The sequence below is a fragment of the Chiloscyllium plagiosum genome, unplaced genomic scaffold (genome assembly GCF_037043375.1).
Source record: "Chiloscyllium plagiosum isolate Xiang-an unplaced genomic scaffold, Cpla_swu_hap1 HiC_scaffold_16, whole genome shotgun sequence".
In the NCBI taxonomy this organism is placed as follows: Eukaryota; Metazoa; Chordata; class Chondrichthyes; order Orectolobiformes; family Hemiscylliidae; genus Chiloscyllium; species Chiloscyllium plagiosum.
The window spans coordinates 37,695,029-37,720,577 of record NW_028270154.1 but is presented as its reverse complement, the minus strand read 5'-3'; the positions used below and the strand labels follow the sequence as shown (position 1 = coordinate 37,720,577).

The following is a 25,549-nucleotide window of genomic DNA, read 5'->3' as shown; positions in this document are numbered from 1 at the left end:
GGCCTGGGATTTATTTTCTTGATTTGTTCTTGTCATGTGGGCATTGTTAAGGTAGGCCAGCATTTATTGCCAACTTTTAACTGCCCTTAAGATGGCATTGGTGAGCTGCCTTCTTGAACCATTGCCGACCAAGTGGTCTAGGTACGTTTAGAATGTTGTTATGAATGGAATTCCTGGATTTAGCTCGAGCTACATTGAAGGAATGGTGATTCAGTTCCAAGTCAGGATGGTAAGGAACATGGCAAAGAGCTGGAAGGTAGTGATGGTAATATGCATTTTCAAACCTTCTGGCTGGTAAAGGTCATGGGTTTGATCTTGTTGAAAGTGGTTCGGTGAACCACTACATTGAGTCATGTCAATGATGCTAATTCTCCTAAGTTGTTCTGGTCATGCAGTGTCAGCACAATTAATCCTGTGACTTTCCCAAAAAAGGATGCATTTCCAAATCTCAATTTGAATTGAAGCATGACATTCAAGCTAAATTAACTTTAAAATTACAACTCTCCACCTGTCTGATATGTGCTTAACTAATACAAAGTTATAAAGTAGAATTAAATTAATGAACCAGTTTAGACAGATTATGATACACTCCATGCTATCATACTGAGATTGGACTTGAACCTGACTTTCTAGCCAGAAGTAGGGACACTACCATTGCATCTTAAGATCTTAAATTCTGCTTTATCATTTAATACAAGGAATTTCCATGAATATCGACTTTCAATATGTAACATATGTAAATTTAAGTAATAAAACAAACATAACAAAAGTGTAAGTTCTAAGTCCAGACAAAATATTTGAAATGTGTCAAGTAATAGTTCCCATGTCATCTATTCCGAACAATATATTACAAGGCACTCTGCTATGAGTATTGCTGAAAAGATACTTATTGTCAAAGGTCTTCATCTTGAACTCATCAGGACAATTCACAAGAATTGTCATCAGTCATCATCACCACAGGTGCATTCTCAACAGAAATACCTCTAACAAACAGAGCCCACTTGCTCAGCAATCAGGACACTATACTCATACAGTTATTTTCCCTTTGTTATTTCTTGTGAATGTCCTGCTGAGTGCAAGATAAACACCATTCAATTTTTTAGCAATATTCAAGGCCTGTACATCAAGTAACTATTTTAACTGAGTTATTGCAAAAACTAAGCAATTTAAATTCACTGATCAACTGGTAGTAATGATGAAATTATAGTCACTAATATGGATTGGTAGAGATGGAAAATGTTTAATTGTTGCTCGATCTTCTTGTTTTCATTATTTAGAACCGTCAGTTTGATAAGGAATGTTCTTATTCGCGAGACCAGTAAAATACTTCCTTGTGAACTACAAAACCTGGTTGCACTGATCCTTAAACAAGGAAACACACTGAACAATTTAACATTTTGTCTTGTTTCTTTGATAACTATGCTTGGCTGAATGAGTGTAAAAGAAAATGACATTATTTAGATTTTGAATATAGATTGACAATGTATAGATTAAGTTTACCTGTGAATGCCACATCCTGAGGAGCAAGTAATGTTAAAGGCTCTCTGCTTTCTAAATGGGAGATCAGACCAGCTTGAGTGAAGAGGTCACCAATCTTGGTAACACCAGGCTTATGAGTCAACTCTAGAAGGGTCTTGGCTGTAAAATAGTCAATCTAGTTAAGTCTGTTAGAATAAATGGAGCAGCAAGTCAGTAAGATTCTTTTAGGGTTGCATGTTTAAATATAGGAAGATCTTTTTCAAAATTAAAAACAGGCTGGTATGGTGGATCAGTGGTTAGCACTGCTGCTTCACAGTGCCAGGGACCTGGGTTCGATTCCAGCCCAGTGTTTGTGTGAGTTTCCTCCCACAGTCCACAGGTTAGTTGAATTGGCCATGCTAATTTGCCCATACTGTTAGGTGCATTAGCCAGAGGGAATTGGGTCTGGATGGGTTACTCTTTGGAGGGTTGGTGTGGACTTATTAGGTCAAATGGCCTGTTTCCAAGAGCTCTTAACTCTTGCTCAAAATTCCATTCCCTAACTACCAATTCCATACCATTATCTGGCAACAGACTGAGATTAAGCCAATCTGTTCACAACTTTCTTCAGAACTAGGGGTCACTGGAGCCAAAATGTAAGGAATCTAATCTAATATTTTTACCAGTTTGTATTTTCCCTCCGGTTGTCAACATACTGCAGATGTATCAATTAATTAAAACACACAGCTCCAAGAATTGAGTCTTGTATTTTTGTGGGTTTAAAAACTGTGGACTGCAAGGAGAAAGAACCAGTTTTAAAAACTGGGATTTATTAGGATAGCTATATTCTAATTATTGATAATAAATAATTTTTTTTAGACAGAAATCTGAAGGTCTCCGCCATCTATCAATCTTGGTCTGAAAGTCAGGTACATTTGTGCATTATGCATCTCAAACAAAACTAACTTTTGGTTCGACTCTGGGAATTGCAGGGCTTGACTGATGGCATGCTACCCCCATGGATTGTAACACAATACAGATGTTACACATAGTTATTGCTTGTTCATTTACTGAGTAACAGCTTTAATCAGAATAAAAACTGCATAAATGCCTAAATCCAAAATTATGCTTTACTGTTGATTGTGAAGCAGTGAAAAAACTGAAATTAATAGCATAACATTAAAGTTTTCAAACACACTGAACAATATATAAAGTAAATAAAATATATGAAAGAAAATAAATTATCTGGCTATCAAACTGACTTTGTTGATAATTACAGACAAGCTTTACTCATAACAGAAAAAAGACAATTCAACTGAAAAGCTAATACAGATTGGACAAATCAGCATCTGAAAGCTATCTTAGGGTCAGAATTCAAAAAATAAATCAGAGCAGTGGAAGAAGTTGTTCAAAAGTAACGAAAGATAAAAGAGTTTGTGAACTCTATACAAAGTCATAATATAAAAATATATGGCAAGCTCTAATGCACCCATTCCCCCTTCTTGACTCCTCCACCTTTGGTAAAATTATCCCACTGCTTATCCAACATCTAGTGCTACTTGAGCAAGTAATTCGTCCCATTAAATATTGTGAAGGTTGAAGTCACTGCTCTCAGTTCTTGCTCAAAATTCCATTTCCTAACTACCAACTCCATACCATTATCTGGCAACAGACTGCGATTAAGCCAATCTGTTCACAACCTTCTTCAGAACTAGGGGTCACTGGAGCCAAAATGTTAAGTCTGCTTTCTTGCCACAGATGCTGCCAGACCTGCTGAATTTTTCTAGCAATTTCTGTTCTTGTTTCTAATTTCGTGCATCCACAATTCTTTTGGTTTTCTTTTCACAATCTTGCTCTCACATCTGACACTGAGATGATCTTCAGACTTCAGATTTGTGTGTCTTTAAGTTAACCTATTTTCATATCTGTAACATTGCCCCTTTTTGCCTTTTTCTCAGCCTATCTGCTGTTAAAGCTTCATCCTGTCTTTGTTCCTCTTGAATAAACCATTCCAATGCACTCCTGGCTTATCTCTAACAATCTGTATTCTGTAATTTTGAGAATCTCCAAAACTCTGCTCCCTGTTTTAGATGCAGAAGGTTTCTATTTGACTATTACCACTGTATACGCTGATCTACACAGTTAAGTCGAATTTGGATTTTAAAATTCTCATCCTTGTTTGTAAATCCTTCCATGTCATTGCCCCTTCCTCTTCCTGCCATCTCCACCAATCCCATGATCCTCTGAGATGCGTGTGCCTCTAATTCTTGCTTCTTGTGCATCTCCAAAGAAGATTGCTCCCCCATTGGTGGCTGTTCCTTCAGTTACCTAGGCCACAAACTCTGGAATTCCCTTCATACACTTCTTTACCTCGATGTAAAAACAACTTTTTGCTGCTATAGTAGCAATAAGGGTGGATTTTATACTTATTGGCTTTGAATTGGGGAAAAATATAGCCTTTTGAAGTTTGCTTAAATGGACAATTTTTAAAATAATATTGAGGGAAAGCAAAAGCGGTTGACCTTTTATTTCAGTAACTCCACAAGAAGAATTAAGTGGAGCCATTTGTCATCTTGAAATGTTATAATTCTTAGGGGCTTCAATTTTGCAGTGTTAATACCAAAGATGTGAACTAAGTATTGAAAAATTGGCAAATGATTCCATTAGTTTGTCTCCACCCAGTACAGTTCTTGATTCTATATATACTTGTTTATATTAAGGTTTATCAGATAAAATTCTGATTACATTGCAATGTTTTCAAAGTGAAATAATTCAATTTTACCTGATATTTTTTTAAACTGACTTAAGATCATATATGCCTGGATATTCAAAGTTGTATTATGAAGGAATGCTGTCCAGTGTTACTTCAACAACAATCAATAGATAGAGACAGAACTTAAAGTCTGTGAGACACATTCCAGACCATCATAATTCCATTCCAAACATTTTATGTTTTGAGTAACATATGTAATTACTTCCCTAGTTATGTAGGAAAATCTTGTAAGTATGATGTATATTTTTTCAGCCAGACTAACTGTTAATGCTCCATGTTCTATCATCTAAACTCACTAATGCTTTCTTTAAATTTGCAATCACATGATTAAAAAAACGATCAATTGTCTTTAAATATGTTATTGCAACTCTTGTGATAAAAATTCCACCTACATTTCCTGCATCTTTTCCTCACTGATCCAAAAGATTTTCATAGCTGGACAGAGAAAGTTTTATTAAAGTCTTTAAATTTGATTTCTGGAAATCTGGGTCCAGCTGCAGCAACCTAATTTAGTGTTTTTGAGAACTGTATGATGTTGCGTTTCGATGTTGGTGGATTTGGAGATAGCTGTGATACTGAACGCATTCTCTGAGGCAGAAAACTGCTATCAGTTGTCATAATTGAGAGGATCAGTAATTAATGCAACTCTTGCTGCACAACATTTAGGCTTGAGCTATTATTCACACCACAGGTGTGTCAACCAATGAATTTTACATGACAGAATATGATCATTTCCTTTTGCTGATTGCCCCACCATGATATTCCAGAATTATAACTGTCCAGAAACTTAGTTGGAGTGGCCACATAACTACTATGGCTCATATGATAGGACAGAGATTTGGAATTATGCTATGACTAACTCACCTCCTGACCACTACAAATCCTGTCCATTATCCAAAAATAACAAAAACACAGTTGTTCCATTTTAAGCAAAATCATTCTCGCAGACTGATGATACACTCTGTTGTAGTTCTATTCTGTGACCTTTGGGGAAAACAACTTTGGTTGTGACAGAAACGGCGAGAGATTGTATTTTCATCAGGGAATACCATAAGACATAGGAGCAAAGTAGGCCATTCAGTCCATCGAGTCTCTTCGCCATTCAAAGAAATCACGGCTGATGGTGGTTCAACCTGAGAGTCACCAAACCTCAGATGAGGACAGAGATTGAAAAGGAAGGTCATTCATGGTAACTTCAGTCTGTTCAAGAATTAAACCCATGCTGTTGGCATCATTGTGCATAACAAACCGACCATTCAGTCAACTGAACTAACTGACCTCCTTATCAATAATTGTGTTTACATATGTTACATTGACTCTTACATTTATCCTTACAACAAGTTCCTTCAGTATTGAACATTAATGAGAGACAACCAAAATACGATGGACTGCTGCTTACCAGAATCAGGGATCAGTAGCTCATCAACCATATGAATGACCCCATTTGTTGTTAGTATGTCCTTGTTGGTAATGATAGTCTTGCCATTGATTGTCAGACTGTCACCACTACAGCCTACCTCCAATGTTGAACCTTCTAAGGTTTCCATGGGTGCACCTGAGATGATGGCTTCTGCACATTGTACTTTTTTCAGAATATGGTAATTGAGTAGAGCTATGGAAATAATGCAGTGACAACTTTTCACTCATTTGTTGCTAAATTTTTAAAATTCCTTATTCTTAGATATTCCCAACAGACATATATATACACACACAATTCAGTAAAATAAATATACAGTGGAACTTATTCGCAGGACTCTTGTCCCCAAGTCAGACGTTGTTGATTCAAGCACCATTCCAGGACTTGAATACATAATCTAGGCTTCAATATAGTTTTGTCATACGACTGATTACAATGGTCCCTACAGAAAACAATGTGAATTAAAATGAGACTGAATATGATGCTTTTTCTTAATTGAATAGATTGCCAACATTCAGTGTCCAAGTGTGTGCATACAGAATGTATCCATTGGCAAGGTAACAGAGTCATGAGCTGAAAATGTGTTGCTGGAAAAGCGCAGCAGGTCAGGCAGCATCCAGGGAACAGGAGAATCGACATTTCGGGCATAAGCCCTTCTTCAGGAGAAGGGCTTATGCCCGAAACGTCGATTCTTCTGTTCCCTGGATGCTGCCTGACCTGCTGCACTTTTCCAGCAACACATTTTCAGCTCTGATCTCCAGCATCTGCAGACCTCACTTTCTCCTAACAGAGTCATGACCAAAGTTAGAGAATGTGAGATTAGAGGATGCATAAAAGAATAGTGATAAGCCAAGTTTAATATAGAAAAGAGAGAGAGTAGGGTACAATAGTAATTGCTCAAACAAGCTAAAGATTTGAAATGGTGTCCCACCATGTACTTAACAACATTCGCAAAACTGATTTAAATTCAGAGATTATATTACATTTTCAAAATTTGCCGATGTCATCAAATTGGGATGATGTTAGTACAGAGGTAGACTTCAAGAAAATAATTGGAAAATAAACTGCAATATATGTACATGAGAGATGGCAGGTTTCAGCATGAGAAGTGAGAAGGGTATTATATTCTTGAAAAATAAATGCCCAAAAGATACAAGATCAAAGGACTTTGGAGGACAAATGCTCAATTTACTAACAGTAATGATGTAGACTAAAAATGCCATTGAAATAAATTATGTGGTTTCATTTTAACAAAAATAGAATGAAAAACAGAAAATTTATGCAAAACATGCATGAATCTTTTTGGAGTATTTTGAATTGTTCTGGCATACTTTAAAAAGAAGTTCAAGGGGCACTGATGAAGGGACAAATAAGAATTTTGACGATAGCATTAAAACTGAGGGGATACACTTGTCAGATATGCTTGCATTATTTTCTCTAGGAAAAGAGAATTCTTAGAGCTAACTTAATGGAAATCTGTGAGAATATGAATCACTTTGTTAGGGTTGAGATAGAGAAGATGTGGTGAAACCAGAACTGCATAAGCTATTTAGGCCAACTCGTCACATTAATCACATAGGTAAGGTGAAGGGCAAACAGATGACAGGTATTGATTGATTGTAAATAGTACCACCTGTGCAGGAGGTTTGTGGCACAGTGGTAGTGTCTCTTCCTCTGAGTCAGGAAGGCTATGTTCAAATCCCAACTGCTTCAGTGCAATGTCACAAGATTCATTTAACCGGTTGATTCAAATATCTACAACTATTTGCTTCGGGAAACTACAGACGGATAATAAATGTGAGGACTATGTCTTGAAAGTAAGCAATGTAGTCCCACTTGCTCCAGACATGTGTAATAACATTTGACAGGTTGATTAGAAAACATCTAGGAGTCAAAGGCTCCTGATGTGGGAGTCCTCCCCTTTACTATTAAGGATTTGATATGGAGTGGATTGCATCCAATAGTCACACATAATAGGAATCTAAGATGGCTCATGGACAACCAGTTCACCTGTATTTTCTGCATGCACTTGTCACAAAGCTGGTCCTTTTTCTCAAAGTTACTGTGTCCTTGATTTTTTTCAGAGGGGTCGTTATATAGCCCAGGCTCCATTGAGTTGTGCAGAGACAAATGGCTTATTGGGGCCCTTTTTGTTTACCCCTAAACAAATGATACCTCAGGACAAAAGCTTTCATGTTTTAGAAATAATTTGTATAATGAAAGGGGAATGGCCAGTCCTGGCAGCTGAGATATTTTTGGTTCCGTTGCAGCAGGGGATGTGAAACAAGCTGCTGGACTTCTCTCTCTCCTTGCAAACTGCAAGCCTTTGCTTGATTTTACTTTTTGTGCTAAGGGGTGTGTGTACTGGGACTGTTGCAGGTGTTTTACGGAACAGCATCATTAAGTTGGGTTTAGATAGGATAAGTTATGTGGTGTTCTGTTTTTATTCTTTGTGTTTCATTCCATAATTTTGTAAGTAAATTTTGTTTGTTTAAAACTTGGCAGTCAATCCAGCTAATTTACGCTGGGAATATCTACTATGTACCTAACTAAACAAACAGCATAGTTACGGTCTGGGCTACCTGCTTAAAGAGGTTTTGAGGGGTCTGGCCTAGTCCATAACACACTAAAATGGAGTCACATTTCATTTTTTCAATGGACAGCCATTAAAGATTTGTCGTTACTTCCGTCCCATGATCCTGATCTCTTGCTCGCTGGTGGCCGGTCAAGTCAGAGGAACTCCTTGTGGGTCTGCACTGGATCTAATCAAGGTGGTTATTAACAAACCCAGACAGGAAGGCATTGAGGGAGTCATTAGACCTGACTGACTGCCTCTTTTTCAAGATTACATCCATGCTTAGAGGTCATTGGAGAAGAAGCATACAGTGTCCACTGGTTTACATGAGGCCTTCTGCAACTAGTGGACATCACCAGGGTTGGAGTACACCGGCTCTGCCCACAGTAATATTTTCATTTTAAATTTAATTTGCTTTGAGCATTTAGTTTTGTATGCAGCAACAATTCTGTGCAATAGTTGACTAAGGTGGTTCATGACTCCCAGGCCATGTATATTTTGTACAGCCTTGAGAAAGTTCCTCACATACAAATGATTTACAACAATGAAAACAAAACTTAAGTAGCAAAATCTGTTTCTGTTTTTGAGTGGGCTGTTACTAAAGTTTTATTTTACTTAAGTCCCAAGCTCCTGATACTTGACCAGTCTGTGCAGGGTGGTATGCGCAAGTCGGAAGACCTAGTTGTGGGTCTGACAAAAGTGCACTTAAGAGGTTCAGATTGGGGAAGCATGAAAGGAGTTGCTGGACCCAATTACCTGCCTCTCTTCTGTGGTTATATCTGTGTCTAAATCTGCCTGGAGAGAGAGCACACTGTCTGCTCATTATGTAACCATTGGCTACAGTAAGGGCTGGACTGCATTATTTCCTCACCAAACTAAAATCTTAATTTGAATATAAACTTTATTTAAACTTTTTTTACTGTGGTACCATTTTAAGGGTTATTACTTTCCTTTAATTAGGCTCAATTTGTTAGTCCTAAAAGATATTAAAAAGAGATAGCCTAGAAACTAGGGCCAGTAGTTTTGCAAGGCTATATGCCCGAGAGTAACACGGCCATTAAAAAAAACTTCATATCTTAGTTTCTGATGCGCTGTCTAAGATCCATTTAATAGTACATGGCAGCATTTATACTCAGCTTGAACCTCAACATTGAAGTCTAATTCAGGAATTTCTATTCACTACTAGAATATTTCCCAATCAATTGGTTAACAAATGTTATGACACACCTTTGGAGCAAAAGATGGTTGAACCTCATCTCGAGATAGGGACAAGATAAGTGGACCAGCCTGTTATTCCTTACTTGATATGCACCCCAACACAATGTTTCTATATCTTTTTAATCTTTTCTGTACCATCACCAGTTCCTCAAAAGTGTGACGATGCTGCCCCTTTAACAAGGTTAGGTTGTCCTTGGTTTTTTTCAAGAGCGGTCATAAAGGCAGCGGTTCCATATGTCTGGAAATAACTACTTTAAAAGAATAACAGGGGAGTGGCCAGTTGGGTTGCATAGTGGTTCAGTGGTTAGCACTGCTATCTCAAAGCGCCAAGGACCCAGGTTCGATTCCAGCCTTGGGCAACTGTATGTGTTTGCACATTCTCTGTGTGGGTTTCCTCTGGGTGCTCCAGTTTCCTCCCACAGTCCAAAGAGGAGCAGGTTAGGTGAATTGGCCATGCTAAATTTCTCATAGTGTTCATGGATGTGTAGGTTAGGTGCATTAGTCAGGCGACATGTAGAGTAATTGGGTAGGAGAATAGGTCTGGATGGGATACTGTTTGGAGGGACAGTGTGGACCTTTTTGGGCCAAATGACCTGTTTCCACAATGAAGGGATTGTAAGGGTTCTCCTGTTTCTAGTTTGATTTAGTTTTTAGCAAGCAGTCAAAAACTGTCTGGACCTAGAGAAGCAACTACAGTGAAAAGTGGTTCTATGCTTCAACAGATGTAAGGCATTTGACAAGGTTCCCATGGGAGACTGATTAGCAAGCTTAAATCTCATGGAATACAGGGAGAACTAGCCATTTGGATACAGAACTGGCTCAAAGGTAGAAGACAGGGTGGTGGTGGAGGGTTGTTTTTCAGACTGAAGGCCTGTGACCAGTGGAGTGCCACAAGGATCGGTGCTGGGCTCTCTACTTTTTGTCATTTACATAAATGATTTGGATGCGAGCATAAGAGGTAAAGTTAGTAAGTTTGCAGATGACACCAAAATTGGAGGTGTAGTGCACAGCGAAGAGGGTTACCTCAGATTACAACAGGATCTGGACCAGATGGGCCAATGGGCTGAGAAGTGGCAGATGGAGTTTAATTCAGATAAATGCGAGGTGCTGCATTTTGGGAAAGCAAATCTTAGCAGGACTTATACACTTAATGGTAAGGTCCTAGGGAGTGTTGCTGAACAAAGAGACCTTGGAGTGCAGGTTCATAGCTCCTTGAAAGTGGAGTCGCAAGTAGATAGGATAGTGAAGAAGGCGTTTGGTATGCTTTCCTTCATTGGTCAGAATACTGAGTACAGGAGTTGGGAGGTCATGTTGCGGCTGTACAGGACATTGGTTAGGCCACTGTTGGAATATTGTGTGCAATTCTAGTCTCCTTCATACCGGAAAGATGTTGTGAAACTTGAAAGGGTTCAGAAAAGATTTATAAGGATGTTGGCAGGGTTGGAGGATCTGAGCTACAAGGAGAGGCTGAACAGGATGGGGCTGTTTTCCCTGGAGCGTCGGTGACCTTATAGAGGTTTACAAAATTATGACGGGCACGGATAGGATAAATAGACAAAGTCTTTTCCCTGAGGTCGGGGAGTCCAGAATTAGAGGGCATAGGTTTAGGGTGAGTGGGGAAAGATATAAAAGAGACCTAAGGGGCAACTTTTTCACGCAGAGGGTGGTATGTGTATGGAATTAGCTGCCAGAGGATGTGGTGGAGGCTGTACAATTGCAACATTTAAGAAGCATTTGGATGGGTATATGAATAGGAAGGGTTTGGAGGGATATGGACCGGGTGCTGGCAGGTGAGACTAGATTGGGTTGGGATATCTGGTCGGCATGGACGGGTTGGACCGAAGGGTCTGTTTCCATGCTGTACATCTCTATGATGATGACTCTATGAGATGTTTCTTGCATGAAACCATTCCTGCCCGTAAAGAGTTTGAATTTACCTTTTGCCAAGGGGTGTGTTTATGGGATGTTGTAGGGATTGGAACAGCTTTAAGTTGAGATAGAGTTTGGTTGGTTATCAAATAAATTGATTATTCTAACCTCTGTTTTTTTTTGTTTGTGTTTCATCCAAAACACATTCTGTTTTGTTAAAGGTTGAGTGATTTGACCAGCTGTATCGCTCCTGGAGTATCCACTTTTATATCTGCCTTTTAAAAAAATAAAAGTTAGGGTCTGGGCTACCTTCTTAAAATATTTTGAGGGGATCTGACCTGGTCCATAACAAAAGTCTTTTCATATTATGGCAACCAAAACTGCGTACAGTAACGTCTGTACGTAGGTCCATCCAAGTTCGGTGCAAATTTAGCACAAAATCCATTTGAACCATAAATAAAACATAGTAATAAATCCAATAGATTTTTTCCCAGCATTTAGGTTGAGGGATTGGCTGTTGTCACAAGGAGTAACTGAGGTGAAAAGTATAGATGTATTTAATGGCAAACTGTGTGATGATGCTGCTCCTTTAACATGATTATGTTGTCCTTATTTTTTTTCCAGAGCGGTCGTAAACACTTAGATCCCAAAATGTCTGGGTTTATCTACTTGAAGAAGCTTTTAAGGTTTTAAACAAACACTTGTACAATCAAAGGGTGTGGTCAGTTCTCCCAGCTCAGCTTTTCTCTGGTTTGGTTTTAGCAAGTAGTCAATGTTTGAGGCTGCTGATCCAAGAAACAGCTCCATGGAACTGTTCCATGTGAATCTTTCTGCCATCTCTCTCTCTCTCTCTCTCTCTCTCTCCTATAAGACCCTGTGTTTAATTTTACCCTTTTGCTAAGGGGTGTTTATGGGGATTGTTGCAGGAATTTGGAACAGCATCATTAACTTGGGATAATTTGTTGGGTTTTTGGATAGATTAAGTCATGCTGTACCCCGTTCTCTTCTGTTTGTGTTTCATTTGGTACTTTGTAAATAGATTCTGTTTTGTTTAAAGTGGAGAGGTTTTGACCTACTGCTCCAGGAATATTCCTGGAATATTCACTTTACACCTGCTCAAAACAACTTGAAAAGTTAGGGTCAGGGCTAGCTTCTTGAAATGTTTTAAGGGGTCTGGCCTGGTCAATAACAACTGGAACAAGTAAAAAATGGGAGGAAAGTCTAAAAGGAATATGCTGACAGGGGCTGATAAAGGAGGTTGAAAAGAGATTTGTATTGAGCACCAGGCCAAATGGTCCATTTTGCCCATAAATATCGTGTGAGACTATTTTGTAAGCAGGATATTAGATACCTTGTTCAGCAAAATTGCTTTAAGTTCTATCTTACATTTCAGAGCCTCTGGATCTCCTAAGATTCGGTTCAGAGTTGCAGGTGGTATCTTTTGGAATGCTTCATCAGATGGAGCAAAGAGAGTGTACTCTCCTTCTTGGCTAAGCATTTCCTCCAGCCCTGCAGCAGCTACCGCAGCCTACAAACACAGTGCACAAGTACAGATAACAAATGCAGGTCTGACATTTCAGTACCTCAGCAAAATGATCTGCGAGGTTTAAAATTCAGTAACTGTTACCATTGTAATCTATTTCATCTGAATTACCACATATAAACATTTTTTGAAGGTGTGAAATACTATTCTCCACTAGAAGCATGTTAGAAATTTGCAAGTGCGTCTCATGAGAAGGATTTGTCAATAAATAAATTCCTGGTATTCCTGATGAAGGGCTTTTGCCCGAAAACGTCGATTTTCCTGCTCCTCGGATGCTGCCTGAACTGCTGTGCTTTTCCAGTACCACTAATCCAGAATCTGGTTTCCAGCATCTGCAGTCCTTGTTTTTACCCAATAAATAAATACAACCATTGATACTGCCCTCAGAAACACTTAAGTATGGGAATAGATTTAATTATTTAATAGCATATAAGAAAAAAAAGTGCATTTAAAGACATCGACCCACTGCGATGACACTTAAAATCTTAGAATAGTGTCTTTCTTTTCAATGGTTTGGATTTGTTGGAAAATGGTAGGTGGGAATTGAGGTTGCTGTTTGCAACTAAACTGTCCACAGTGGGTGGATAAAATGAGAAATGGCATCAAAGCAGAGTGCTGCCCCTCATATCAATCTAGTTACAGCTCATATTCCAAGAAGGATTTTGAAATTAGAAATCTCTGGCTGATCAGGATTGTACTGACTGATGCAAACAGACACAAAGTCAGGAAAAATTTCTGACATCACTGATGACTGGAAATTCAGACAAACTCATGAAACAAGAAATCTGATCTAAATCACAAAGTCAATCCGAGCAATATTTTTCTAAAATTGTCTGGTGTTGATACATAAGGACCATACAGATATATCTAATTGCAATGCATTTATTCTGATCAGGAAAGGTTTCATTTAAGTGTGGTCGGCCTATTCAGGTCTTTAGCTCAACATCTGTTGATGCTCCATCTGTTTTCTTTCTGTCATTAGCAGTCTGTCATTGCCTTACACATTCAAGGGCAAGTTGTGGAAGCCAAAGTCTACCTCACCCATGGGGAGGAGGGGAGGAATTGAGCCTGCCTTTTGGAGATGTCATAAGGTACAAACTAGTCATTTAGCCAATTGAGTGAACCAGCCATTCAGGGAAAATATTGGAATACTAAACAATTGTGAATCAATACTAAAATATTCTTTTTAGAATTATTTCAAACCAACTAGTTTGAGATGGAAACTATGTCTATCTCATCAATTGAATTTAATTTAATTTAATTTATTGTCACGTGTACCGAGGCACAGTGAAAAGCTTTGTCTTGCGAGCAATACAGGCAGATCACGGAGTTAAGTTGCATAGATAGTAAATAAAAGGTAAACAGCAGCAAAAACAAAAACACATCAATCTCAGTTAAACTGTAGCTGGGAACTAGTCTACACTTTAATTGTTTCAAACATAATTACTTCATCTATCAACAATCAGATTGATTTTGGGTTTTTTCCTGCACTGTTCAGCCTCTCATATATCAATGAGGAACATCCTGTGAGCGTGATCTGATCTGAACTTTTCAAATTTACAGGCATGCTTTCATCTTCAGTCTGCAGAATTCAACAGATTTCTTATAAATGCAAGGGTGCTTTCATTTTAGGCCTTCCCTGCCTGTCGCCAACACATAGCCTGAACTAAAGACACCAAACATTAGCGCTAATAAGTGCTTCTTCCAGGCACTCTTGCATCTGAGTCAAATCTAAGTGGGAAGATGAGCTGGAAAATCTCCATTTACAATAACGCTCAATTCGTCTGTAGCCCCAGGAGATATGCTGGAAATCTGGAGAATAGCCAATATAGTACCGTTATTCAAGAATGGAGCAAGGGATGAGCCAGAAAACTACAGGCTAGTCAATCTAACTTCAGTGGTGGGGAAACTATTGGAAGCAATTCTGAAGGACGGAATTAGTTTGCACTTGGAGAGGTAGGGATTAATCAAGAACAGTCAGCATGGTTTTGGTAAGGGGAGTTCATGCTGACCAACTTGACTGAATTCTTTTTGAAGAGTTGACCAAGTGTGTAGATGAGGCAATGCATTTGACATAGTCTATGCTGACTTCAGCAAAGCTTTTGATAAGGCCCTGTCTGGGAGATGGATAGCAAAGCTTAGAACCCATGAGATCCAAGGAAATGTGGTTAATTGGATCCGGAATTGGCTGAGCATTGGGATGCAGAGGTAATGCTGAAGGGGTATTTTTATGACTGAAAGTTAGCATCTAGTGGGATTCTATTAGGATCAATGTTGAGGTCCTTCTTATTTGTGGTGTATATAAATTACTTAGACTTGAATGTCGGAGCGTTGACCAGTAAGTTTACAGATGATATGAAAATGGGTGGAGTGTTAAATAGTGGAAAGGATAGCTTTAGATTACAGGAGGATATAAATGGACTTGTGAGATGAGCTGATCAGTGGCAAATGGAATTCAATCTGGATAACTGTGAAATGATTCACTTCAGCAAGACAAACAAGACAAGGGAACACATGATAAATGGAAGTGCCTTAGAGCACCAAGGATCAGCTGATCTTGATGTGCACATCCACTGGTCCCTTAAGGTAGGGGGATGCTTAGATAAAGTGGAATGCTTGCCTATATTAGCTGAGGAATAGAATGTTTATGCAAATATTTATGTTGAGGAATAGAATGTTTATGTAGGGAGTTTATGCAAAAACTGTACAAATCTTCGAATAGGCTACAGCAAGAGTATTGTGTGCAGTTCTGATTTCTGCATTATAGGTGGGATGCAACTGCATTGGAGAGAGTGCAGAGGAGAGGTACCATGATGTTGCCTGGGATGGAGAGATTTGATAAGCTGGGGTTGTTCTCCTTAGAGCAGAGGAGACTGAGGGAGGACATCCTTGAGATGTATAAAATATGGAAAGCATAGATAGAATATTCAGGAAGACTCATTTGTCCTTGGAGGGATCATTAACCAGTGGGAAAGATTTAAGATAAGGGGCAGGTGGTTTAGAGGAGATGTGAGTAAAATCTTTTTCACTCAGTGTAGTGGGAATCTGAAACACACTGTCTGTTAGTGTGACAGAGGCTGAAAGTCTCATAACAGTTACAAGTATTTAGGTGTGCACTTGTGATGCCACGTGTGATTAGAATAGGTCAGTGGTTGTTTCTGACCAGCACAGACTCAATAGACTGGAGGATCTCTTTCTATGTTGCAGACATCTATAACTCTTTGACACTTCATTCACCTGACCACCCTTAATTTGCTCTAATTGTAGAAAGAAACAATTAATTGAAGCCTAGAAAGTCCCAGGACAATATAAAGTCACTTGAAGATCATTGACTTGTGTCATTGGCTCTCTTCCTTATACACTTTGCCTGTAATAAACTCTCTGTGGTAAAGAGTACAAGGAGCCTTTGTTGCATAATTACTGATATTTTTCTCTTAGGAGCAAAAAAATAGAATGAAAAAACCATTGGCTGTGAAATTGAACTGTCAGATGAGGGGATATTAAAAACAGAATCCTAGAAACTATAATATCAACAGTTAAATACAAGGCATATTCACAAAATAATCCTGATATATTATTTCAAGTGTTAATTATTTTATACATACTCTAAGCTGCTGGAAGTTATCATCAATTTCAAGAGTATCCTGAATGGTATTTGTTAAAGCTGTGATGACTCTGTCAATGACATGCACAACACCATTGGTTGCAAAATGGTCAGCCTTCATTATTCGAGCACAGTTAACTGTGACAATCTGTATTGGATATAAGAGACACAAATTAGAACTGCCATTCAAAATTTTCTAAAATAATTAAGAGCAAGGGATACAGAGGAATACATCAACAAGAATTTCCAATATATTTGCAACTTAATTAAAACTAATAAGTTTTTCTTACGCCATTGGGGTAGTGATGTACAAATATATTTAAATCTTGGTACATTGAAGGCAATGTTACGCCATGTTTCAGTTCATCTGTGAGAATCCGTCTGTCAACCATATGGTAATGCAGGGCATTGAGCAACTCAATATTGACATTGCTTACAAGAGCTTCAATTATTTCCTATATTTAAAGAAAAGAAAGGCAATTAGATCAAATTGCAAACATTATTCAGCTATTAGATATTCAATTAACATATGACTTATTTTTCCTCTTACATGTCATCTATCAATGTTGGCAAGTACTCCTTATGATATAGTCTTTAAGCTGCATAAACAAAAGACAATAAGCCACAAAAATAGTTGGCTTAATCCTATTTCAATTATAGTGGAACATGTTGTAGTTCATTCGAGGTCACAATCTTCAGGTTAAATGGTGAAAAAATAATTTGTGGTTTTCACTATGACCACCACTTGGAGCTGCCTGATTGGCAAGGTACACGTGTGTATTTTGTGAAGAATTATCAGGCCTCAGCTCAGAGGACTCATAGATTGAAATTGTCCAACATTATCAATCAGGTAACAGATAAGATTTGTTAGAGTTTTGTTAGACTCTTGAGCGACCAAGTGACAAACAGCTCGCTCGGGAAAACAGAAGAGGACCAGAATTTATTTTGTGGACCTTAGTGGAGCAGGAGTACTCCCCTGTGTCCACAAACGTAATTCAATACTTATTTTAAAATGGTTTTGACCAATTCATATACAAAATATAAATGAGTGTCCGATTTACATCCATAGGCCCTTAAAATCCATATTAAACAGGGTCCATTGTCTGAAGTAGGCCATTGCAGTAAACCACTTTGAATATGGAACTGGCCACATCACTAGTATCAACAGGACATTATGGCAACTCACCTCATTTTGAGCCTGTTGCCATCCAATTGATATTATAGCTCTTGGGTGATACATTGGACTGGCATGTCTTAATGTGATATAATATCTTTGGGAGTGATGAAGTAAAGGAAAATAAAGTTTGACTCATCCAGCTTAATACCATATGAATGCAATTTTTATTACTTGTATTACACTTTTTCATTTATAGTATTTGTCACTCATTGTTTTTGCCAATAATGGAAGAAGCTCATCATTCTTGTCTCAATGGTGACATTCTTGACTTGGGTTCAAGTCACACCCCAGAGATTGGATCACAGTTGAGAGATTGCCATTTCAGTACAGTGCTAAGGGAAGACTGTACTATTAAAGTGCATTATCACAGATGTTAAATCAAGGTCCTATCTGTCCAATCATGTTGAGATTATCTATTCATTCATCTCACTGTTTGTGGGTCTGTGGTGTGCACAAATTGACTGCTGATTTTTATCTTATTCATTCATGGGATGTGGGTTCACTGGCTGGGCCAGCATTTATTGCCCATTCCTAGTTGCCCTTAAGAAGGTGATGGTGCGCTGCTTTATAATATAATATCAGACATAGGGAATATATCGGAAGCTTTTAATTAAAGTAACACTGCTCATTTGGATCAGTTCAAGGTAATCAGACAGCACTAACAATTTTATGAAAAAGATATCAAGATTGACCAACTAACTGAAGCTCTTTGAGGAGGTAATACGTGTAATGGATAAATAGGGTGCATTATATTCTGATTTCTAGAAGGCTTTTGAAAAGGTGTAACATCAAAGGTTATTGCAGAAAATAAAAAAAAATCATGATGTAGCGAGTTGCATACAGGTAAATTTGTTGACAACAGAAAGATGGTAGCAAGCTGAGTGGTGAAGAGGACTCAAGGAGCTACAAAAAAGATGTATATAATTTAAGCAAGCAGTTAAAGATGCAACAAATGGGGTATAAAATGGGAAAATATGAAATTGTTAATTTCAGCAGAGGGGAATAAAAACAAGCATATTATCAAAATGGTGAGAGATTGCAGGGCTCAGAGATGTAAAAGGATCTGGATGTCCTTGTGCATGAAGCATGAGAGGTCCAGAAAGTAATAAGGAAAGCTCATGAAGTATTATATTATCACAAGGGAAACTGAATAAAAAAGGAGACAGTTTATGCTTTAATTATACAGGCATTGGTGAGACCACAAGTGGAGCACTGTGCATGGAATTAATCACCTTATTTAAGGAAGGATGTAAGCTGAGTTGCAGGCAATTCAGAGCAGGTTTACCTGACTAACACTTGGGAGGAAAGAGTTGTCTTATGAGAAAAGATTGGACAGGCTTGACTTGTATCCATTGGAGTTTAGAAGCATTAGAGGTAATTGGATTGAAACATAAGATCCTGAGGCACTGTGACAGGGTAAATGTGGAGAACATGTTTTATCTTTTGACAGAGTCTAAATCAAGAAGATCACTGGTTAAAAATCAGGGGTCACCCACTTAAGGTGCTTAGGCAAGTTTTTCTTTCTCTGTGTCATTATTCATGGAATTCTCTTCCTGAAAAGTTGGTTTAAGCAGAATCCTTGAATATTTTTAAGGCTTAGATAAATAGATTCTCAAGAAACAAGGGGAAAAAAGGTGGACTTCGATCTTATTGAATGGCAGAGCAAGCTCGGAAGGCTGATTATTACTTCTAGTTCATGCCCTCTTATTTGTATAACAGTGTTCATGACAATTTCATCTACTTCAAGGTAAATTATTAAGATAGCATTGAGTGCTTACAGCTGGAAGAGCAGTCCAGGCTTCGTTACTGGGAGCAAACATTGTGAATGTACCAGGTCCTTCAATCTCTGGTCTGAGTTTGGCTTGCTTTGAATAAAGCTGAGTGGAGCTTGATCCAACATTTCCCAAAGTGTTGTAGATATTATCAATTGGTAAAGCTATAAAATTGGTGAAAAAGCAAAGGTATCATTTCATTACATAGAATTCCAGAAAACGTTAATCATTATAATAATATGTAGTGTTGGCAAGAGAATTAGAAAATACAATGTAATTAAATTGCTTGTTATTTATTTTAAATCACAGATGTTTTTGATGGCAAAATGCAAAATCTGCTACTTGCTTACGTAGTCAACAGACGTAGAGCTAAAATCGGTTTTCTCCCAATGTCAGGTGTAGGTACTGCAATTCAAAATCAGTGCATGCATAGCTTTTGTGTACTGTCTCCTCTGAAGGATTGTAGTGCTCAGAAGGAATTAGATGTTCCATCACTGAGCATTTTTAGGATGGAGATGAATAAAATTTTGGTCTGTTAGGGTGTCAAACAATATGAGAGCATGGGGGTGGGGTGTCACCCAGAAAATGAATTGAGGAAGATAATAAAATATAATTAAATTGAATGGCATAGGAGGGTCAAGGGCCCATGACCCGCTCCTGCTTCTATCATGTTCTTATGCTCAGACACATTTGCAGCTTTGCTTGTACTGAGATCAAAGCCCCGGTGAAGACATGGTAACACTCCCTTCCACATGCAGCAACTAAGTATCTTGTTCTGCAAGATGAATGGCAAGTTCTTTAAACAGCATTTTCAGCTGGGAGGTATTTACATAGGGCATACACTGCAACTGCACGGTCCAGGTTTACAGGATGCCGATCAAATTATCCTGAAAAGCTGATTCATATTATAATCTGCCTAATAAGCTTCTAACACATGATTAGATTAGATTAGATTAGATTCCCTACAGTGTGGAAACAGGTCCTTTGGCCCAACACCGACCCTCCGAAGAGTAACCCACCCAGACTCATTCCCTTTGAATAATACAGCTAACACTATGGGCAATTTAGCATGGCCAATCCACCTAACCTGCACATCCTTGGACTGTGGGAGGAAACCGGAGCGTCCTGAGGAAACCCACGCAGACACAGGGAGAATGTGCAAATTCCACACAGTCACCAGGGGCTGGAATCAAACCCGGGTCCCTGGTGCTGTGAGGTTGCAGTGCTAACTGCTGAGCCACCGTGCCGCCCCATATTTGATACACCTCTATAATGACTTGCCCACAATGGGGTGTCACATGTACCATGATGGAAGTGGCCAGAAACATTGTAGCTGTCATTTTGAGTCCTGCAGCCGTTGTCATTTGAAACCAAACTTTCCAACTTTGATTTTCAAATCCCGAATAACCTGTGGCTGTGTAAAGCTGTCAGTTGGGAATGTCTGCAAACCATTATTACTGGTCTTACATCTACCCTAATTTTGAATACTAAAAAGGTGGAGAGAAAGCTACCAAGAGACCATGGCCAGTCATATGATGAGGCAAGAAATATAAATAAAAGGTAGCAATTTTTAAAAGGACTGCAGTTCACCATGAAAGGACAAGTTGAGGTAGCAGAGAAGTGGTCTAAATTGAATAATAGCTGTGCAGTGATGTATAGATGAACAATACTTCCTGCTGTGTTAAAAAGTTACAGATTCTGTTGTAGAAGCTGCAATATAGCGGGACCCCCTTTTTTAAGGTGAAGACCATTTTCCAATGAAAGCACAGAGTTACATGTAGAATAGAAGAAGGTTGCTGATCAGGACAATCCAACTGCAAAGCTTCCTTGAATCTGACTCTCAGTAATGAAAATCTGGACTTCGTCTTTTAAACTGGAATGCAAAAGATCTGATTGCTGTAAGCAAATTTACTACCAATAAAAAGCTGGAACTTTCCCAAGTATATTTTGAAAATTCGATGCAGGTGTACTACTCAAGGATTTATAGCAGGAACATCAATGACACTACAACCAATCAGTGTTCTGAAAAAGCTGCTTTTGGGACTAAGAACCTCTAGAAATCTCTGGCCTACAACAACCTCCAGAGTGTTCAGGACATTGTAGGATTTTCTTGCGAAGTGCGCTTTTGGGAAATTTTTTCTCAAGTTCCTACAGGTAGTGTTGTAACAATAAGGACTTTGGCCTGAAACAGGTGGGGATAAATTTCCCTTATTAGATTCCTTGCTGATTCTATCTTCAGGAAGTGAATGACCCTCCCACAGAGCATTAAGTGAAACAAGTATTTTTCTTTGAGAGGGGAGGTCAATTCAGATGCAGCTTTCGAAGGCAGATATTAATTTAAAGAAAATCCGGTCCAGCAAGTCTTGCCTTGGGCTTTCCTTATGAAGCGTTGCGGGTCAGCATTGAGGTCAAGACCTGCTGGAACCTAATCAAGTCTCAAATTGGCCTGAACTTGTGGATGAGAACATGTTTGCAATTGTAGGTCTACTGAAAGTTTGCATTAATGAATAAAATTAACTAATAATGTCAATGGGATTGAAAGTAGGAATAAGTCAAAATTATTTAGAAACTGCTGTTGTGTGTAGGTTCCTTCAAGCCAATGCGATCTCATATGGATTGGGAAATCCTTGCATTATGTGATTATTTACTGATTACATGAATATAATCAACATGACTACAAAGAATGTTAGGAACACATTAGTCACAGGTCTGTGTCCTCTCAGCTCCTTCTTAACGCTGCTATCCCAGTCAATAATGCAAACTGTATTCAATCAAAATATTAACCCTTCCAGACTCTTTCAGATGCATGGGCAACAACTGCTTCAGTGTTAACTGCAGATTGGTGTAGGCAGACTGGGGTTGAATCGCTTTATGGGAAATGTAGGAAAATTTATAGTTAATCTCTTCTTTGTAAAATTAACTTATAGTCATCCTATATTACTTAGTTTTAATACTGAAATTATCAATTGCAATAGCACTTTTACTTATTACAGGTATTAGGCACATAGGTACAGCAGTGGTAAGTAGTCAGAACAGTATTTAGCTTTTTATAGTTTCCGAAAAGAATCAGTGGACTCAAAAAATTAACTTTATTTCTCCACTCACATATGTTGTCAGGGGTGCTGAGTTGCTCCAGCAGCCACAGTATTTTATTTCTATTGCAACTCCTAAAGCCTGTTTCACGTGTTTACATTACAAGTGATCTGTACCTGAACTGCATTCCTCCACCTCTTCTCCTTACATAAGGAAAATGAATTGATTTTAATTTTGAAAATTTCACTTGACCAAGAATAGAGGTTTCTGTCAGAGAGAATTTCTGATTTCCACTTGCCTCTGTATGAAAATGCATTTCCTGATTTCCTTCCTAAAGGGCCAAATTCTAGTTTAAAGATCACGGTTGCTGTTCTGGACTCCCCACCACATACAGAAAATTGTGGGATTGAATGTAAACGAGGTCATATCCAACTGGGTGATATAAAGCAAACATCATGGGCAGAATATGATGTTAATTCCAGAGGCTGGGTAGGAGTCAATGGTGGGGGAGTGGTCTTATAATGAAATCATGGCAGATGTGCTAATAGTCCTCAAACTGATGGAATATATTCACTGGAGTCAACCTTAAATTCCTCCTTATGTGTTCTTGGTTTTGGGCTCAGCCTTTTCAAGAGTGTTTCTAACTTATTCTGAAATAAAAATAGCAAGTGTTGGAGAAACTCATTAAATTGGGTAAGATCTGTGGAGAGAGAAACAGAATTAATGTTTTGAGTCCAATATAACTATCTTCTCTGTATTTTCCTAATCAAACTCTGGTTATTTTAATCATTAAGTCAATTCATCCTGCGATACAAGAGTGAGCTATCAATTATTGGATAAATCTTACCAACAGGGCAGCCTTTCTCACCCTGCACGTTCAAGTATCCCGGGCAGCATTCATATCTTAAAATCCTGTAAAAACAATTCATCGTAAGTTTGCATTTATGGAAGGTTGGTATCTTTCTCCCTGTAAGTAAAATAAAAATGTTGCAGCATAAAGTAATGCTTGAAGGTGGTTTCTTGGACTAGAGTTTCGTACAAGTTTGAATTTCTACACTGGAAAAAAAAGAAGTGTCTTCTAATTCTGTAAGGAAGAACTATAGGAGAACAGTTTAGTTATCAACAAATAACTATGGGACTCTGAATTGTGTTTAATATAACATTTCAATCTATAATGTTATTCCAGGCTAAGAATCATTCTTTATAGATGGGATCGGATCCTTTCAAATTCGATAATGACCACTAATTGCAAAACTGGAAGCTCACTCTATGTTCTACGCTTACTTTTATATTGAAGTTCCACACATCATGCTTGTCAACAAAGATGCTTCAAAATAAAGCTAGGCTCTGCATCAAAAACAGCTTCAGTTGTTTGCTAATGCAGACCTTGTGTATTGCTGAAAGCAGGCACATTTTGTTGAAGCTTTTCATCTTCCACATATTGGAATATTTTCCACATATTGGAAAACTAAATCAAGGAGAAACACCAATACATATACTGCATGAGAAGAGAGTTCTACTTGGTTAGAAAATGAACTCTGGGGAATGTATCAACTAATACTGATTGACAGTTAACTACTAGGCTGTGTTTAAATTTTAAACCAGCAGATTGACCTGATCATGACACTGGCCTGAGAACTGAATCAGCAAGTGGCTATCACCTATTTTGTGGAGTTCAGCACACTCCCCTTGGCAATGCTCCACCAATCAGCATTTTCTTCAGTGGTATGAATGGTCATTTTTCCCATTGAACTAGTTTTCTTATGAAATATTCAGATGAGGGAAGAATAAAAAGCTTCAACAAAACATTTTTAAATGACACAAAATGACTTTATGTACTTATTGCCTGAAAAGCTTTGAGTTTTAAGAATAAAACGGCATGTCAATGACTAGAAACAGCAGTTCCTAGGATAATTGAACATTGCATGACCAAACCTGACAGACTCCAAAGACATTGAAATAGAGTCAGCCTGTCTAGAAAATGCCAGAATCAAGCACCTTGAAGGCGATTGAGCCATCTCCCAACTGATTCACAAAACACCCAATCACCTGTGTATTCCGCCAGGTGGAATAAACATTTAATCTAATCACATTAAACAATGTATTCTGAGAAAGCAATTCATCCAGTCATAGTCTTACATAAATCATGGACTTGGAATCCATTAGCTATGACCTTGTCTGAATAACTGGTCAACTAGAAATAGAGGATCATGTGGCAGGAAAACTCTGGATTTAAGAAACTACCTTTTTCCAGGCAGAAGAGGAGCAAATGAGATGCCAAGGAAGCAAGGCTCCTAGGTCGGAAATACCCTCTCTCCATCTAACCCTGCAAGCTGATTGAAAATCTGCTCAATTCAGGGAGAGAGCTAAGAAGTAGATTAGATTAGATTACTTACAGTGTGGAAACAGGCCCTTCGGCCCAACAAGTCCACACCGCCCTGCCGAAGCGCAACCCACCCATACCCCTACATGTACCCCTTACCTAACACTACGGGCAATTTATAGAGTCATAGAGTCATAGAGTCATAGAGATCTACAGCATGGAAACAGACCCTTCGGTCTAACCTGTCCATGCCGACCAGATATCCCAACCCAATCTAGTCCCACCTGCCAGCACCCGGCCCATATCCCTCCAAACCCTTCCTATTCATATACCCATCCAAATGCCTCTTAAATGTTGCAATTTAGCATGGCCAATTCACCTGACCTGCACATCTTTGGACTGTGGGAGGAAACCGGAGCACCCGGAGGAAACCCACGCAGACACGGGGAGAACGTGCAAACTCCACACAGTCAGTCGCCTGAGGCGGGAATTGAACCCAGGTCTCTGGCGCTGTGAGGCAGCAGTGCTAACCACTGTGCCACCGTTCCAGTAACCTAAAAACTGCATGAATCTATAAGAATGGATATAAATAATTTGCAGATGTATTTGAATTGTCTTGGTGCCAAATCCAGAGAGGCAATTAAGTTCAGCCTGAAACTATCCAAGCCTTCAATCCACAAGATCCCTGTACTAATAAATTCTTTGGGACTTCAAAAATACTGATTAAACTGTATCTCCAGACCATAACTTATTTCTGTTTGTGTGTGACACTTGGAGTGCATATGTT

The 25,549-nt window shown here is 38.6% G+C and overlaps 1 protein-coding gene across 1 annotated transcript in view; it reads right to left on the bottom strand.

The window, feature by feature from the left end:
* Positions 1-25,549, bottom strand: part of tgfbi (transforming growth factor, beta-induced) — a 61,446-nt gene that overhangs the window by 13,796 nt on the left and 22,101 nt on the right. Inside the window, exons 3-9 of the mRNA XM_043703488.2 lie at positions 23,287-23,351; positions 19,413-19,570; positions 16,748-16,912; positions 16,459-16,605; positions 12,697-12,838; positions 5,631-5,843; positions 1,501-1,638 (exon numbers count right to left, since the gene is read on the bottom strand). Of these exons, the coding sequence (XP_043559423.1) occupies positions 1,501-1,638; positions 5,631-5,843; positions 12,697-12,838; positions 16,459-16,605; positions 16,748-16,912; positions 19,413-19,570; positions 23,287-23,351 (1,028 nt within the window). The remainder of the gene's footprint in view (positions 1-1,500; positions 1,639-5,630; positions 5,844-12,696; positions 12,839-16,458; positions 16,606-16,747; positions 16,913-19,412; positions 19,571-23,286; positions 23,352-25,549) is intronic.